An 18,158-nucleotide genomic window follows, 5' to 3' on the forward strand; every position below is an offset into this window, starting at 1 on the left:
AATTTCTCTTATGATTAGTATTTTATTCTAACGGAAGTCATTTCTGAAACTTAAAGACCCTATGTCTTTTAAATGGAAACATAATGTTTTGTATATAAATCGATTTATCTGTTTATTCAGCATATAAAAGCATTAAGGTAAAATAATTGAAAATAGAATACAAGGTATTTTATATTTTACAAGATATTTCATATTTTATTATGACATAAAGTCTAGCTTTTTTATATACATCTAGAAATACCAAACTTCTGTTTAAAAATTTTTAAACGATATTCGGGCCAGTTACAATAAGTCAACAAACGTAAGTACCATGCGTTACACAATATTCATAGCGTATATAATTATCCACAGAGATAATTTTCATAATGTATACTTATTCGTAATAATAATTTTGATCATTATTTAAGTTTTTTCGGTCAAATGTAAATTATTAAATGGATGAAATAGGGCCTCTTTACTAAAAAATTTTACTAATTATTCAAGAAAATCCACAGTAATGTAATGTAAAGCATATATATATATATAAATATATAATATTCTATCAACAATATTTGGGATTTGGATAAAAAAGTAGCTAGCTATAATTTGTATAAATTTATTTCAGTGGCTTTTGGTACTTGACCGTGTGTTTTGATCTTAATAAACCAATATGTAACTTCGAAAAGCTGTAATTCTAAATGCTTCAACATTTCTCTACATTGACAATGAATCATTATCTATATATCTATTCAATTTATCTAATAATACATTTATGTCGAGTTCATAAGTATACTATTCGCTCTTTCTCTCTGGCACTCTCTCTCACTCAAATTATTATACCTTACTCAAATGAGATACTCAAAAAAGGATATAATATATAAATATAAATGTCTCACAATACACACATAATATCGCGATAGACAATTTTATCGTGAAGTGTCGAGATACTTCTCTCATACATCTCTATATTATAAGCTGTACACTACTGTAGAGCATATCGATATAAACATTTGAAAAGCATTTTTAACAGTAAACAATGTATTCGTCGTCAAACACATATCAAATTATTTCAACACTTTACATCTTTTTTATTTTATTACGTATCCACATATTAATATCCGATAGTCACACAGGTAATATTTAGGTTGACAGGTGCAAAGAAATAGATTCTTGCATATTACTGTTTTCTTTAGACTTGATTAATTGAAAATTATTTTTGGATGTAGGAACAGTAGAAATAATTTTCGTAGGCATGCGAAATTTAGTTATCCCAATTTTATCTATTTCACATTAAACTGAATTTCTTTTTCTTAATATATAAATCTTTTATTAACTTACTCTTTTATAAGAGTGTATTGACAACAATTTGTAATGTGTACAATAAGACGTCGCATAGTTAAGCACAATAAAAACGTCTACGGTTTGGAAAGTCAACCGCCATCTAATAATTTTTTATTTTACGAAAAGCTTCAATATATTAGTTACGTCTTGTAATTATTGTAAACTTTGAGCCGGTTTGTCGATATGTGATAAAACTCGCTATACACAAAATAAAAATGAGAATTTTCCGCGACAAACCTGACAAACGTGCTAACGGTCGTTTGCAATAACGTACAAACATACGAAAGATATTGAACCAGGTAAAGTGGTATTTGTTTTTTATTTCGTCCCATCATTAACGCGCATTGATCATACAATGAAGCACTCACTCTCATATTTTGACTAGAATCCGAAATCTATCAGCGTACATATATACATTATACGTTATACCTGATATCCTTCACGAGGCTTACTTTCTCTGAACTGCGGATTCTTTGTGTAATTAATTTCGAGTTGTTTCTTTTTACAAAAATATTGGATTATACATGATAGAGAATAAAGGACCTTTTGATAACCATGCTTCAATAAATAAATTGTACAACTGGACCGTGAGCACGTTATTGTTATCCTTATAATATCTTACACTACGTAAAATTATCTTTATACATATAAATGATACAAGAGTCAATCGAGTGGTGTTATAGAAAAAGCGGTAATATATAATAAATGAAAAATCAATAGATAATAATGTAATATGAAATAATAGAGGAACTACTATAATTCATATTTAAAAAAAAGGAAACAATACTATTCTTTGAGTACAGAAGTTCTGCAACTATAGGCTCGATTACTCTCTAACGTATCTTTGGTATCGCATTTACGAAGTTCGGAAGCACAAAACGTTCATAAAAAGCAGAAAGCTAAAACCGATAATCCTTTTCCCTGTAAACATTCAATATATATATATATATATATGTGCTCCGCGAAACTAACAATAAGTGAATTAAAAAGAACGAGAGAATTGAGTTTTTGATCTTGCATTCCCGATTTCGAACATTCATCTTCGATCTAATTTAATTTCTTTGATTCATCTATCCCTTTCGCAGATAGATATGTTCGCTGTGTGTCCTCTACACGCACTGGATGCATTAACATGTAACAAGCTGAGATTTGGCATCCTCTGGAGAAAATGTTTATAAGAGATACACACAGCACGATTAAGTGAAAACCATGACACAAAAACATTACACGAGGCACTGAAAAAACAGACAAGAAAAAAACTCGAATTTACAAATGTTTTGTCAAAAACTTGAGAATACGTACAACTATATATGGCAGGTTTAATTGCTGACTTCGTTCAAGCATGAAACAAGACATATTCTCTTGAAGATGCACGTGTCGTGCTCATTTATGCGCAATACGGCTTGTTTTTCTTTTCTTTTTTTTTAAATGAAAAGTATAGTTCGTTCTGAGATGAGTTTCAATGTCGCATATCATTCGCTGCTGCGAGTTTCTTCGTCAAAGACTACGTTGTTATGGCCACACGTTACTTGATATATCATTTTCGATATATCAGGAATTAGTATTTCACTCGGTAGGTTGTACAAACGGCATTGTTTGTCATCAGGCATAAAAGATGTAAAATGTACAACTACGTATATCACTCGATATGCATTAACAATTAATTCGTGGACTAGCAAAAAGAGGAGCGCAAACGGAGACATTTCATTGCTACTTTGTATACTTTGGCAAGATACAATCATCACCAGTGCCATCGTTTTAGTCGCACTAAAATTAGAGGATGCCGTTAAAGAGTATTTTTTCCCTTTTTATATTTGAAAACAAATCGAGTAGGCATTTTTTTTAAATTTGGCATTAGGCAGTCAAAGCGACAACTACGTCGCTAAAAACAGTACTTTACTACCTATACTGTCGCTCTTTTTATCAAATAATAAAGAAGATAGCAGTCAAAAAGCTGATTAGGATTATGTTTACATTAACAATATTGTTTCTTAATCCTTTCAGAAGATAATTATACATATACAACATTTGATTTAAGTAAAATAAGTATATCGTTTCATTTAAGAAACTATAGTTGATCTTGATTTAGAAAGACACTAGATCAGATACTTAAAAATATTATTGTAATAGTAATTTTCGTAGAGTTTTTCAAATCTCTGATAATTACAAAGAAATATTTATGTGTTAATATCTAAACCAAACACATACTGTATAAATCAACATTTTTATAACAACTGTATATCAATTAAAATAATATAAGTATATCAATTTACATCTTATAGCATCATAACACACATTAGCTCAATTCCTTCTGAAAGAATTAAAGAATATTTTCGCTTGCTTTGCGACGATTACATTAATTTTGCTTAAATTCAAGATGTTTCAACATCTTTCTGATATGGTTACTACAAGTATAAGAGTTAAATGGAAAACAATACAATAGATCACTTAAATGAAAGAAATTTTCTGCCCCTATAGAATAAGATTTAAAAACTGTTTCACTATATATAAATATTCTTAGTTAATTTATCTTAATTCTTCATAGAGAAATCACAATCGTGTGCATCTATATAAAACAAAATTTATGTAAAACTTTAACACAAGTTAATGAGAAAACACATAAATTAAGAATAAAAATAATTGTCTTTAAACAACGGTTCTAAGAGCAGAATATTTTCCTTATATCAACTTGAGGTCAAAAACCTTATCAAATAATGTACAAAAGTATCTCGGAAAGCCAAATAATAAAACATTATTATAACCAATGAGCATTTCTATGAATATTTTATATTTACATAATTCGTTATTATCTTCATGTTTTCTGTATATCCATTAAACTTCCGTTAAATTTTCAAACGTACAGTTGCACACATATACCATTTAATTCTGTACGCTGAAAAAATGTTTGCCTGTATCACAGACTTCTTCACTGATAACGCATAATATCTGCGTATTTTCTTATTTTGTTTGTAACATATATATACAATAAGTTCTATTTCAAATTTCGGATTTCGAATATTCATTCTTTTTTCGACAGAGATATGCAGTACATTACAAAACTGTTTTCTCATTCTCTGTTTTGCATGTGCACGTTGCCATAAAACTGTTTTAAGTTTTGTACTCCATATTTGACTTTCAGCAAATAGATTACAAGTTAACGAGTCTAACAGTCATATTTATATAGGTTTTTGTTTCTGATGTCATAATCCAATGCAGTGAGCAGTCTTTAAAAAAAGAAAAGAAAAAACAGGACCATTATTAGCATTCTACAGCAGCAGAACCTCTGACCTTGTATTTTGCACATCGAAATCCGGAATTTGTAATAAAATAATTATATATAATGATATATACAGTATGAGTTATGTAACCTGTTCTAAATCAATATTTCAGTACTCAAAATACTGAAAAAATGTTCAATGGTTTAATAGGAGAATAAAGTAATAATAATAGCAAGAGAGGATACATTACTTACAACATTCAAGCTGTTTCGGAAAATTGGTATCACAAAATTTACAAACATTTTTTTATTAGACATTTATCAAAAATAATTTTTTAAGCCATTTTAACGTCAATAAAAAATTGTAACAGATTACATAACTCATACACATGTTATATGTACGTACATATGTACATAATTTAAATAAAAAATAATAGCGTATCGATTTTGCAATGGAATCGTCCTTCGTTCAAGGACGATAAAAATATTACATTAAAAAAACAATGATATTTTATTATACATCACTTCTCTAATACAATACTGAAATATCTCTAAATAATGAGGTGTGGATTATTTTGGTAATTCATATAAATTGACAATTATAAAAGTAGAAAAAAACATTAATATAAATGCAAAAAGAATATAAAGTAATAAAAAATATAATTTTTGAAATTACATTTTCATTAAATAAAATTTAAATTTGCAGTATATCCCAATCCCATATTTAAAGATATTTTAGTATTTATTGAATTTATTATAGAGCAGCGATGTGTCATCATAAATCATATGTCGCAAACAGATAATTTCAATAACAGCATTCCCATAACCAGCAAAATCTCTATATAAAGGAACATCTCGTTCTAATTATGATATGTCGCGAACAAATATATGTAATTTGTGTAATCTCATGTTGGTGGGATAAAATTATATACTTATCGAGAAATCTCTATAAAAGTTACGTATATATAGATTATGTTTTATAGAACATAATTTTTTCCAAGTCTGTTATGGGCATGTGTTGCATAAATCGTGAATACAATATATGCTTATCACGCGCAATCATATATATATTTCTTTATATGACATAGGCAATCCCTAATGTTCAAATATCTTCATCGCTATTACCAAATAATGAAATGAATGTAACGGGCATTTCGAATATGGGAATTCATAGCATTTAATGAATTCTAATTCTTACTGGGCAGTCTTAAGAAGTTGATGGTTATCGGGTATGCATATAAAACGAGTCAAATGTTATTGTTATTGACGATGCTGCAAAATACGCAAATCGCTAGAAGTCTCATTTTAATAACTGAAATTTATGTAGTAGTCGAAGTCTGTTGTTGTGGATTATATTCCAATAATGCTATTGGAAACGTCTTGATGTGCGTTTGCCATTGCGCTGATAGTTGGAAGAATTTTACACCATACCACTCGGTACCATCAATGCTCACTGTAGTAAGAATAATATCACTATTAAGTGATTAATGGAATTATTAATGAATTACGAATATGTTATGAATAATTACTCATTAATTAAATTAATCAGAAAAGAAGAGAGAAGGACGATTTTTGCAGCATTCGAATCTAGATCCATTTCACTTTATACTAAACGTGATATGTATGTTTAATAATTTACATTAAACAATTCTTTATAATAAAAATTTACTTAATAACAAAATTTTACCTCTTAATGGAATGTTGTGTGTTTTCGCAGAACATATGAGGCGTGTCACACCGTCCACCGATTGACTTTTTGGTTCATTTTCTTTTTCTTTTTCCTTCTTTTTACCTAATCTCATTACTGAAAAAGAATAATTTTCTCTTAAAGTTTAATCTTACATCACATATTTTAATTCTTTAACCTCTACAGGACCGGCCCCTTTTTTGGACGACCTTTTTAGTTTTAGTGCTAGAACATTTTTGTTCTTGTCAGTGGGTTGAACTACGAAAAAACGGCGCCACTCCAGCGCCTAATATTAGACTTCCGGTCCCGGAGAGGTTAACACAAAAATTAATCTTATCTTTTTCTATAATTAAAAATCTAGTTAAATTTCGTTCTTACTTTTTTGCTTTTTCTCTTTTGTCGTGAAATTCATAGATAAGTGATGTCCGGGAACTTCGCCTAATGAGGGAAGTCTTTGCACGTGCAACGCTCTGAATGCTTGACGTAACGTACTCTTTCCCTTTTCACCTTGAGTCTGTTTACTCCAATAATCCAGCTGTAGTTCCACTGGTTCCCATCCTTCCCTTGCCGGTTGGCCCACGTTAGGACTACTGGGTGGTGTTAACTTTCCGGGAGTTGGAACAGGCAAACTTGGAGGAGGTAAAGAAGGCGGAGAACCAGACATGCTAATGTTACTCTCTTCCAGATCGACAGATGCGGAAGAACTGCTGTCTGGGCAACCCACACGAACGTCATTTATAAAGGGAATAAAGATTTGGCTACTGTCGTCTGTTTCCCTACGAATATAATCAATCTTTTTACAATATGTCTGTTCAGGTCCGTTAAAAAAAAAATGTTTATATCGATTACCTGTACGTAACCATAGCTTCTGCTATGGGTAATAGTAAAACCGTATTTGCTGTGGCCAGGTATTCCGATACTCGTGCTGCATATTCGCTCGATCCTCCACTTTCTCTCTCTAAAAGCTCCTTCCATTCTTCTCCAAATAACTTTGAATACTTGGTGTCGATAGAACCGAGATATCTCGTTAATGTATTTGAACCGAGCGGTACCACTAAGAATTTCATGTAGTTCTGCCAATCTGGCGGTCTAAAGCTCAACAAGTCGACATAATGACGGAGAACTGCGTTTATGAAACTGTCCCCGCCAGCGATAATCACCTTTATAGGTGCCGGTGGTTTTGCAGAACTGTTGCAACTAAACATAAAAATCTACATTTAGCATATGTGCAAATCTTTTCTTTATATTTCTTCTCTTGAAAATAATCTTCAAATAAGAAAGACAAAACGCGCAACAATGCTTTCATTTTGTGTATATGTAATTAATATAAAAATAAAGGATTGAGAGAAAATCTTAATGATTTTAGATGAAGTTGATTATACAAGAAAAAGACCCATATTTTGTGATAAGAAGTTGAATCGAGGGATAAGCGTTAAGGGATATGATAATTACAATTTTTGTATTCGCGTGACCAAACACGTGAATGTTGCACGGATGTCAGCCGGAGAGGCGGTTGTCAGAACTTTATGGTTTCTTTCTTGAAGTTTTGCAGCAAGTACAGCACCACCAGGATCGGCTATGGATACCAGCGACACAGCCTCCGGTAAACTATCATCTGGTAACACTCGACTTAGCTGTTCGACTAAAGCTTTTCTCGGCTGAAATTAATGAATATAATTAAATATTTTAATCAAGAATTCCGTATGCTTGGCATCATTAATTCCTAGATCGAAAATGAAAGGCATTAAAGGCATTGAGTGTAGATGATTCATGCAGAATAGCGGACGAAATAAACGACATTATTACCCACATTTACCTCTGTGTTTAAATCGGAAGAGGGTTTCAAATCCACGCTCAGACTGTGTTTCTTAGATTTATTACTGCCAGGCGTTCCTCTATCACGCGCAAAGAGTCTACTTCTTCTCTCGGAGCTTTCGCTCTTATTAGGCTGCTCCGTTGATTTTGGCGGGGAACCCGCCACATAATTCGGTGGATCGTTCGCCTCGTGATCTGTCCAATTTTCAGGATGAGAATCGCTGTCGGCTCTTCGAGAACTGTCATCGCTCTGTCTGTCCACCCCACGTTCTGCAATAAAATTTCATTACTGTCTATAGGGATGTGCAACTTAAAAGATTTATAAAACAGTACACAAAGTGCTTCAAAATCACCGGTATATATCTTAGAAGCTTCTTTATTTCACATAACACTTAATCAAATGTATTGGCAAAGAAGCCTTAAAGTAAAATTGTACAGGTGTTCGGCGAATGATTAATTACACGTGCTATATTAAAATATATTTTAAATTACTCAAAGAACAAGCTGCTTTGTTCATTCAAATTCTTAAAGTTTAATTAAACTCTAAGTTAATTTTCAATCGATATAACACAAGAATTATAGATATATCACAATATTAAAAATATCGTTCTTTTCTTTAGTTTTATGATCAAATGTGGAATATCGGTGGTTTTGAAAGACTCTGTATAAATATTCAAATGGAACAAGTGTAAAGTGAAGAAAAGCACAACTAATGTGCCAATATTAAATTATTCACGAAAAATACACTAGGTATCATATATATTTGAAATTTTTGCACTTTTGAATCGAACAAATTACATTTGAGTACTAATTCATCAAAATTATTATTATTATTTCATTTCGTATGTACGTTACAATAAAAGCGTGAAATTCAGTAAATGTATACACTTACAAGAGCTCTAATTTATAAGTATGAGTGTAGTGAGATAGAGAGGTGGGGGGCTGCGTCCCCCACGTCCCAAAAAAACTGATCTAACCCAACCCAATCTGTATCAGTGTGATAATAATGTTACTTATTAAAAGATATAAATTTGAAACATAAAATTTAGTAAATGTATACATTGACTAGTAAGTGTATACATTTACTAAACTGATTTCACGCTTTTACTGTGACATATATATCAAACACTTATAAATATCAGACGCAGCTTTAAAATAACGAATATCCAGATTCGATGCATTTGACATTTGGAAATGTCAATTTCGAAATGCTCATTTCAGTTGTGAAGATGTACGATACATGGCACCTAGTATATATCTTGATTCGCGATAAATGACAATTATCTGTGACAATTATCAAGTTTCAGACAAACTAAGACGAATTTATCGATGTCACAATCGTAGCATTTATTACAGGGTGTTATTGCAAATGACACAAAGAGGTGAACTCGTGAGATGATGTGCAAGTCGCAACGTTATTGGAAAGCAGAATACATGACTAATTGTAAGATTGACAGAATAAAGAATACGTACGTATACGAGTAGATAGAGAGATACAGGCCAGTACCACAGATCGAAGTCTAACAAGATTACACATAAGAAGCCGTAAATAGACACACAGCGTATGTAAAGGAAAAACAGGCTCGCACATTATAGATACATATACTACGGCGAGTTCTTTTAAACGGAAAGGAAAAAATCGTACTTGGAAAAAATTGTATAATAACTGCAAAAAAATTAAATATCAACACAAATTTATTTTTATCGGAACTTGTATACATTGATACATATTTGTATCTTTTCGACGAAATAGTATTTTAGAGAGGAATGTAAGAATAATAGAAGATACAAAATTAAGGAAAACATGCTAAGTGTGTAAATACACACATATATGAAAGAGAAAGAGAAAAAGGGAAGAAGGAGAGAGAGAGAGAGAGAGAGAGGAAAGTTGATTACATATAGAGGCATTTGATTTTATATTTGAACAAATGAGAAACGAAAGTGCCACTTCGATTATTCTTGCATTTGGCTACGTTAGAACGATGTTGCATTATTAAAGGGGAAAGTTGAATGTATAATTTATATAAGTATATATATATAAATTTATATAAATTATATATATAAGTATAAATTTATATAAGTATATATATATAAATATATATAAATTATAGATTTTGCTCGTATAAGTGTAAATCGCGAAGTCACTTAATTACCAAATGTGATTGAAACACCAAGCTTCTGTCGATTAGCAAGGTCATTCATGCGCTGGAGTTTCTTCTCCAATCTACAAAATTATTGTTGCTGAATTGCTTTCAATATTTCCTTGACATTATTACAAATATAATATATAATTTTTTTAACAAGTTGCTCGTTTAATCTGAAGGTTCTATTAATTCATATTGACTATATCATGAAGAAAAAAAGATTAAGTTAAATATTACTTCAAGAAACATTTGTGGACTCTATTACATCATTTTCAACGATATATGTATGCCTCTCTTACATCGCATGCTATATCCAAACGCAAAATACGTGCTGTCTGATAAGAAGCGGAATCCTTAAAACGTTCCAACTATTCGGTCTTCATAGGAACTAGGAACTCCAGAATTGATTGATATTTACATACCTGGAGTTGTGTGTCCGACACGGTGTTTCTCTTTAGTCGACTGACCCGCGGGCTGTTGACACGTGGTAGTCGCTGAGATAGTTCCAGTGTCCTCGTTGGTTACTACTATCGAATCGTAACATGCAACAGTGCAAAGCCAACCCACCAGACTTTCACTTAGTTCAGAAGATCTGAATCTGAGTAAGCTATGGAATTTTTAAGACCCTAATCCTTAGACAATGACGATATATTAGCGCTTCTCAGACATATCGAATTACGACGTTAAAAGCAAAAACTCATATGAGTTTAAGTTAATTAAGGTTTACAACTATCTGTTAATCCATAAATAAAAAAGTCTACGTCACATTTTATTAATCTTATTCCGTTTAATAAAATAAAATGAGACATGCAGAAAATTAATTTATTTCAATATGTTATAATCAAGAAAAGATTCATAAGATCTTTCCGTTCGCTTTTGACATCATAATCCAATGACAGCAGTGAGAGGCTAGAAGCCTTTGCTCAACATAAATAATTATGGTTATCCATTCAGCCTCCTCGTCTCTCCCATAACATAAATTTAATGAAAAAATTATAAAATTGCGTTATTTATGCGCTCATAAAAAATTAAAGTCAAAGCTTTCGCAATCCCTCTTTAGTTTAGCTAAAAGAAATATACTATTCTGCATTAATATAAGACAAAAAATGAAGGAAGCTCACCGTTCTTCTCCATAGGAATTAAATATCAGTATCCTACCTGTCGCATAACGGATCCTAGTGAACGATAAAGTATGGAAAAATTTTGTCTTTATTCTTAATAATCATAAAAAGATAGCCTGTGATATTTTACATCAAACGCGATAAGTAATAGCTATTCAGCTAGTGTTTTTTAACACTAATGTTCAGCCAAAATTTTCCAAAAGAGTTTAGTTCGTATTTAGCAACAAATTTAACATATCATGTAGTATACAATTTACAGAATATATAAATATATATATTGATAACGTAACGCATACATATTAATATTTAAATGTCAGCACGTATCATTATATATATCGATATTCATATGTTTACACTTAATTACTACTTTTAAAAAAAAATTCTTATATTGAATAATCAGTTGAAAACTTTGAATGAAAACTTTGGACGAACCGATAAAAGAGGAATTTGAATTGCAACAGTCATGCTGCTTCGCCAAGACATCAATAGCTTAATTAAATTGTGAATAATAAACGCACTTTTGGCAGTTACAAATTCTTCATTTTTATGGAATTATTAAAATCTCTTCTTTCAAGCATAGTATGTTATATGAATATATAATATATAATTTATAACAGTGTTATAATCTCGGTATATCATTTGCAGATTATCATTTTTTTTTTATATTTTCAAGTACGAAAACTAGTAAGAATGAGAAAAACATATCTTAATTTCAACTCTGAGTTTCATTCATTGTTCGCGATTAAAAGTATAGGTACGAAAGACGAGTTTCCTATATGATACCGTATTTTTCTTTTTACATTAAAAATAAACATAATAGTTGTCGCTCTTATTTAAGATATTATATAAAGAAAAGACCTTATAACTTTTAAAAGTCTTTTTATATAAAAAAGATTTCTTATTGTGTTATCACAATATGACATTTTCAATATGACATAAATATGACACTGTAATAATAAAAATTAAATTTGTTTTCTTTTCAGCAAGTGTTAATAGTATTAATCTTTCAAAAATATGCGTGAGAGAGAGGATAACTAAAGGCATATGTTAGAATTAAAGACATATGTTTGGAAATTTCAATAAAATGACGTTTAACTGCAAAAAGTGATTATTTAACGAGTGTAATAACCAATAGCCTAGAGCGAAAGCCAGAATATGATGAGTTTGAAACGTAATGTATCTTCCTTACCGTATGGCGTTATATATGACTTAACAATACCAATTTGCTTAAACGCCAGCGTTTAACATGTCTATATTACTCAAATATTACATCGCAACATCAGCACAATGAGCTAGTTTTAAGTATCAATAAAATACCTTGCCACGTATCACACATATGTCACACATTTTATCAGAGTACGCGAACGATTGAATTATGCAATGACTTACCGGAATGAGGTGGCGCGAGAAGGGATCGACTGGAGCTGAAAAAGGGTCTTAGCGATGGCTTCGGTGTACTACTAACAGACATGGTATCCAATTCTGGCCCACTGTCTGATAAATCTTCTAATTCGTCGAACAATTCTTCTATCTCCATATCGCCACCTTTAACAAAACCATGGAAAGACTTTCAATAAATATTTTGTTTGTTTTAGAAATCGTTTAATTCCGATTAACATTTATTTAACGTTTTCAAAATTGCATTTAATATGTAAAAAGTTTCAAGAAAAACTTTTATTAATATTAATCGACTAAGTTTTATCGAAGTTGGATCTGTTATATTGATTTTCTGCATAATTTCGTTCATATAGTATCGTATATACCTGAAAGCTTCTGCCCGATCTCCTCTTGATCGTGCTCCAACTCCTCAGATACCCTAAACCGCTTTAGCAGAGCTATAAACTTTTGCTTTAAATTTCTTTGCTGCAAAACACAATAAACATCGGAATCAAATATAGACGCAACGAGGGGCCAGGCCGACCAGGCTGCCTGAAGCTGAATGGAAATATTATGCGCACCCTGGCATTCGTTGGAATTTTCCCGCGACTCTTCCGCCTATGCACCTCCAACGTAGGCTCGCTGTCGCTGCCCTCCGCCTCGCCCTCCGAGCTAAACTCCTCCTCCTCGTCACTGAATTCCGGACAGAGCCTCTCATTAGGATCATTCGTCAGTCTTTTATCGTGATCAACCGGCTGGGAACTCAGAGCGACAACGCTCACGCGTGCCAGTGGGACCGAGTGACCACCGTATTTTTCCGCCTTATCTGATATAAGTTCCAACTCGACATCCATTTGCTTCTGCAACACCTGTAAAAAGTGATTATCGTTGGCAATGGCAAGGAAATTTTATGTCCGATGCAATATCGACACGATGCGTCTTCATCTTTTTCGGAAAATATATTTTGTAACGCTATTAGGATATAATCTATATTGATCTATCTCTTTATTATAAGAATTATTATTGTAAGTATACCAACTTTAAAGGAAAAATAAATTATTTTGTTTTCGATGGAATAAAGTGAAACTCCATGCAGACTTACTTGTGCCATGTTAACGATTCCTTCCGCGAGAGTCTTGTATCCGAGCATCGTGCGATTCTTGTATCGCTTGCGCCTCTGCAATAATATCAGAAGTTTGTTGCCGTCTCTCTTGAGGAAATGCGGATATTGAAGTGCAAATTGCAATTCCAGCTCCGTGTCGAGTATGCCGCCGGTCGGTATAGCCATCTCGTTCGAACGCAAGGTTCTCTTGGAGCTCTGCATCTTGACCGCGATGCTGATGGACGCTAGGTCCGAGCCGAGCGGTCGGAGTATCACTAATCGAGTTAATGTCAAGGAACACAGCCTAAAAATAAAGCGAAACTAAAGTGAGATATTTATATAAAGATTCAAGACTTTAAGATATTTTAAGGTTCGATCCATAGATTGCCTAGAAGAAATCTGAAGAAATCTCGGAAATATATATTCGGCAGCATGAGTATAAATAATAACCACAATTCAAAGAGACTGTTTACTCAGAGTTAAACAAAGATAAATGTAACGACCAATGTGTCTCTGTCTCGCGATGTAGACTATTGAGTATGCACTTCGAAAAGCTATGAAGGCATGAATAGATGATATCGATCAATATAATTTCTTTCACGAAGGGACCGACTGGCATGACAATTGAGACGTCTAAGTCTATAAGGTACAATACAAGGGTCGTTCAGAAGATGAGGGCCGATTGTATTTATCGTATGTGCAAGATATCGCGTATGCGACAAAATTTAAAAGGTGATTCATGGAAAAAAAGTGTTGTATCTCTGCACGAGTTATCATCTATTTTGCTTATCGTCGCGTTACTCCGGTTTAAACTCGACTAATCCCGCCAAGGCTGGATGTCCGAACTGCCCCTTGTGTCAGAGATTTCTGCGTGTAAAAAAACAAGGTCGTTAATACGACCCGTCATCAATTTTGTGGCTTTTATGGATAAAGAGCCACGTAATAGACTTCGGAATTCTCTTGAAAAATTCCGATGAGAAGATATTTTCGAGCACGCTCATCGCGTAAGCTATAAAATCGATTAAACGGATTTTTTCCAAAAAATTATCAGAGCTAGAGAAAACTAATGGAGATAACTTTGGCGGGGAATGATACTATAACGATGATGTTCTTCGACAGAATAGAAAAAGTAATAACGTTGTACGATATAAACGTCGAAAACCCGTCGTCGAGGAGGATGATGTGAGAAAGTGAAGTATATACTGTTAAAATAGCAGCTGTATAAGTCTTTTTATGAAGTAAATTTTCTTTTACGGTCAATAGGTCCTTACTCCCCCCGTTCGATCTCCCTTCGTACATAATTTACTTCTCGATGATACGCGCGGTAGAGCCTATACCAAGTGGAAACATCGTCGAAACCCTTATTACATGCGGTGGGGAAAAGGACGGTTATCGTTATTTATGAAGAGGGTTTCCGGGGGCGTTGGGGGGCGAGTGCTAAATATAGCCGCAGAAAGCAGAAACTACAGGTGGCACACGTTATCACTCGAGCGCGCATTTATTTTATACATGTTACATGTTACATGTGCACGATGACGATTTCGTTTGCGATAATACGATCGATTCGCGAAAAGTAACTAAATCTGGATTTGATCTGTTGTCAGCGGTATTTAAAGAACTTGAGTCATTTCAGTACGCGTTCTATTGGAAATTGTCCGAATTATCCGCGAATCATACGAATATATTATTTCTAAACCGAACAATGTTCTCGCGTATTAAAATCCAATAAAATATATACACTGTCGTTATCACAGTACGTTCACATCACAACTACCATTATCATCGTATGTATCGATTATTCCGAATAATGGTAAGGAAAAAAATATTTCCGATAAAAGCGCGCTTTCGAATAATCGATCCAAAGTAACAAAATTGCTCGAACGTACGAACAAGTATTTGGGGGATTTGGGATACTTAAATCCCTGCGACCGCGGACCATTGAAGATAAGCGTCATAATCATTTAGTATAAATTTAGTTTAAGCGCAGAACAGGCGTTTGAAATGTGCGTAGTTAAACGTGATATCGAGTGCCATTTCGATTACATACCCTATCGCCGTTATATTTATACTTTTGCTCGCGACGTATACGTAATATCACGTATCCAAGGCGCCTCGAAAAATCTTTTTTAGGGACTTGTTGGAAATCGACAGCATTGTAACCAGCGATGGCAACGTTAATTTCGTAGTCGGACTGTCGCGTCCGCGTCGTGCATCCGAATTTATACCGAATTAACCGCTGACTTTTGCCAAACACGTGCCGGCCATCGTGGTTTGGCAGTAATTGCGAGTCAAAAATACAGTAATCATCATTTCGTCACATGCCGTTCGCGGTTTGCTAGCCATCCACACATATATAAAGATACATATACGCGGCACGATATATAACTTTACAGTCGATCCCCCAAATCGATTAAGGTATTTATAGTGAAAAGAACGTAGATCCCTGCTTTCGCGAGACAGGCATTTAAAAGTTGGCGTTGTGGATATCTAAAACTATAGATAAGAATTTCGCGGTATTATAACTATAACGTCTCACCGATCTCGCGCGTTCACGGGCTTAAACACGCCCTATTTTCATTTATATACTCGACGGTCTTATCGCCGACAATACAAGGCATTTTAAGTAATAGATAGTAAATTGTATATATGATAGATAAAAAACGTTTGCTACATACTTTCGAACATTACAAAATAACGCTCTCGTATCATTTCTTATTGTTAGAATGACTTACTTTCCGAATTAATGTGAAGCGCAACGTGGCGCAACGTGGTTCTTTTTTTATTTAGACTTTAGACAATGGATTTAAAAAAGGGAATATTCTACAACATCTCGAGTATATTACTTACTATTAATCTGTTGAAATCTATTCGATGCAACATCAAGAAATTTCTCTCAAAACTATGATTAATTTTATTTTTTATTTAATGATTTCTGAAGAATATCATTACATATTTTTTTAGAGAGAGAGCAGGAATTTAAATATGTTTGGAGATTAGGTACTAATCAATGGGAGATTTTATTCGTTTATTTATTAATTTTTTTTTATTTCTTTCTGCTTGTGGTAAAACTTTTGCCCCACCAGAACGTTAACTTAACATAGATTTAAAAAATAATAATTTTAACTTTAAATTAATTCTACTTCAGTTTGATTTGACAAATCTTGTAAAGACATTTTTTTAATAATAGGATAGTTAGAATATTATTTTATCTTAATTTTAACATTCACATCATTTTTAATATTCACAAAAACAAGAAATAATTTGTCTCGTATTCTTTTCATATTGACACTTCTGCGACAAGTGTCAAATGTCAGGTTGTAAACATCGGAAGATTAACAATAAACATCGATCTGTCATCGTTTAAGAGTACAGTAAAAAGTGCGACGAATATCAAAGTGCGACGTAATATTATCAAGGATTGCGGAAGACGAGCCTTTCTCTCATTCTCTCATTCATCGCGAACGTGACGAGCGCGGATCTGTCAGATTCTGTTGACAGTTGCAGTCGTTTCGGAGTCACAAGTGGATGCGAGATGCGAGATGCGACGCGTGTGCGTGTGTCATACGACTGTGACTCAACTGCGAAGGACGCAACGTGTCCGCGTTCATTCGCAAATACGGGCGTCGCAAAACGGACACGTCGAGCGAGCAAGCACGGGGGAGTGCCCGTAAAAAAAGGAAAGGGCGTGCAAACGCCAGACGCTCGTCGCCCCCAGTTGGAGAAACGTTACTTAGCGTCCACCATAACGTCGAAGAATGCCAGGCGAGCCGAGCCGCGCCGCGGGTCGCGGGTCGCGGGGGTCGAACAACCGCCGGACTCCGGAGTAATCGTCGCGAAATGCGCCGTCCGTTACCTGGGTATGCAATTCGGGGGCGTGCGATCCACTTCCCAGGTGGCGAACAGCTTCATGGGAACGGGCCGGGTGGCCGGGGCCGTCACCTTCGTCCGTTCCGCCATTTTTGGCCCTGGCGGTCCGCGAGACACACGCAACACCTACGATCACCTACGATTCACCGCGTCTCGCGCGGCTCGCAGTCGACTGTCGACTATCAATGACCGTCACCGCCGTCACCGCCGTCACCGCCGTCACCGCCGTCACCGGTCACCGTGGTGAAGAGCGGCGGCTCAACACGGGTACGCGGGAGACGGGAGGCCGAGCGCCGAGCGCCAAGCTGGCCGCGATGATTCCGAATTCGACCGTGGCATCAGTCCACCAAGTGGCGCCACGTTTGTCCCAGGTCCGTGCGCGATCAGCCGGAACGAAAATTCCTGGAATCACCGAGGAAAATGTCGCGACATCTCGCAAGTTCGATACGAGGTAATTTCGATTGCAATTAAACATTATCCGACGCTCGAAATGGGAAGATGATGATCG

The 18,158-nt window shown here is 34.2% G+C and overlaps 1 protein-coding gene across 3 annotated transcripts; it reads right to left on the bottom strand.

Moving 5' to 3' along the window:
- Positions 1 to 167: 167 nt before the first annotated feature.
- On the bottom strand, positions 168 to 18,074 carry Krt95d (phosphofurin acidic cluster sorting protein KrT95D). Of its 3 annotated transcripts, none has more exons than XM_071715743.1 (12): positions 17,637 to 18,074; positions 13,784 to 14,087; positions 13,263 to 13,550; positions 13,068 to 13,167; positions 12,694 to 12,849; positions 10,606 to 10,707; positions 8,041 to 8,309; positions 7,677 to 7,882; positions 7,074 to 7,421; positions 6,603 to 7,000; positions 6,225 to 6,341; positions 168 to 5,990 (listed from the first exon to the last, which is right to left on the bottom strand). In XM_071715743.1, the coding sequence occupies exons 1-12, from the start codon at positions 17,738 to 17,740 to the stop codon at positions 5,857 to 5,859; spliced, it is 2,526 nt and encodes an 841-aa protein (XP_071571844.1). In that variant the 5' UTR covers positions 17,741 to 18,074; the 3' UTR covers positions 168 to 5,856. The 3 variants fall into 3 exon arrangements, with proteins under 3 accessions (XP_071571844.1, XP_071571843.1, XP_071571845.1); XM_071715742.1 differs by having other exon boundaries at positions 10,606 to 10,710; XM_071715744.1 differs by lacking the exon at positions 10,606 to 10,707.
- Positions 18,075 to 18,158: the final 84 nt, after the last annotated feature.

The sequence above is a fragment of the Temnothorax nylanderi genome, unplaced genomic scaffold, assembly GCF_030848795.1.
Source record: "Temnothorax nylanderi isolate EJ_2023f unplaced genomic scaffold, tnyl_v1.0 TNYL_tig0171_pilon, whole genome shotgun sequence".
NCBI lineage: Eukaryota > Metazoa > Arthropoda > Insecta > Hymenoptera > Formicidae > Temnothorax > Temnothorax nylanderi.

Excerpts from the sequence above, each read along its gene's own strand:
- Krt95d (XM_071715742.1), bottom strand. The coding sequence starts at position 17,740 with ATGGCGGAACGGACGAAGGTGACGGCCCCGGCCACCCGGCCCGTTCCC. Across the intron at positions 8,310-10,605 it reads TGTCGGACACACAACTCCAG|AACGTGGGGTGGACAGACAG; the intron begins GTATGTAAATAT and ends ATTTTATTGCAG. Across the intron at positions 7,422-7,676 it reads GTCACGCGAATACAAAAATT|TTGCAACAGTTCTGCAAAAC; the intron begins GTAATTATCATA and ends TTTTATGTTTAG.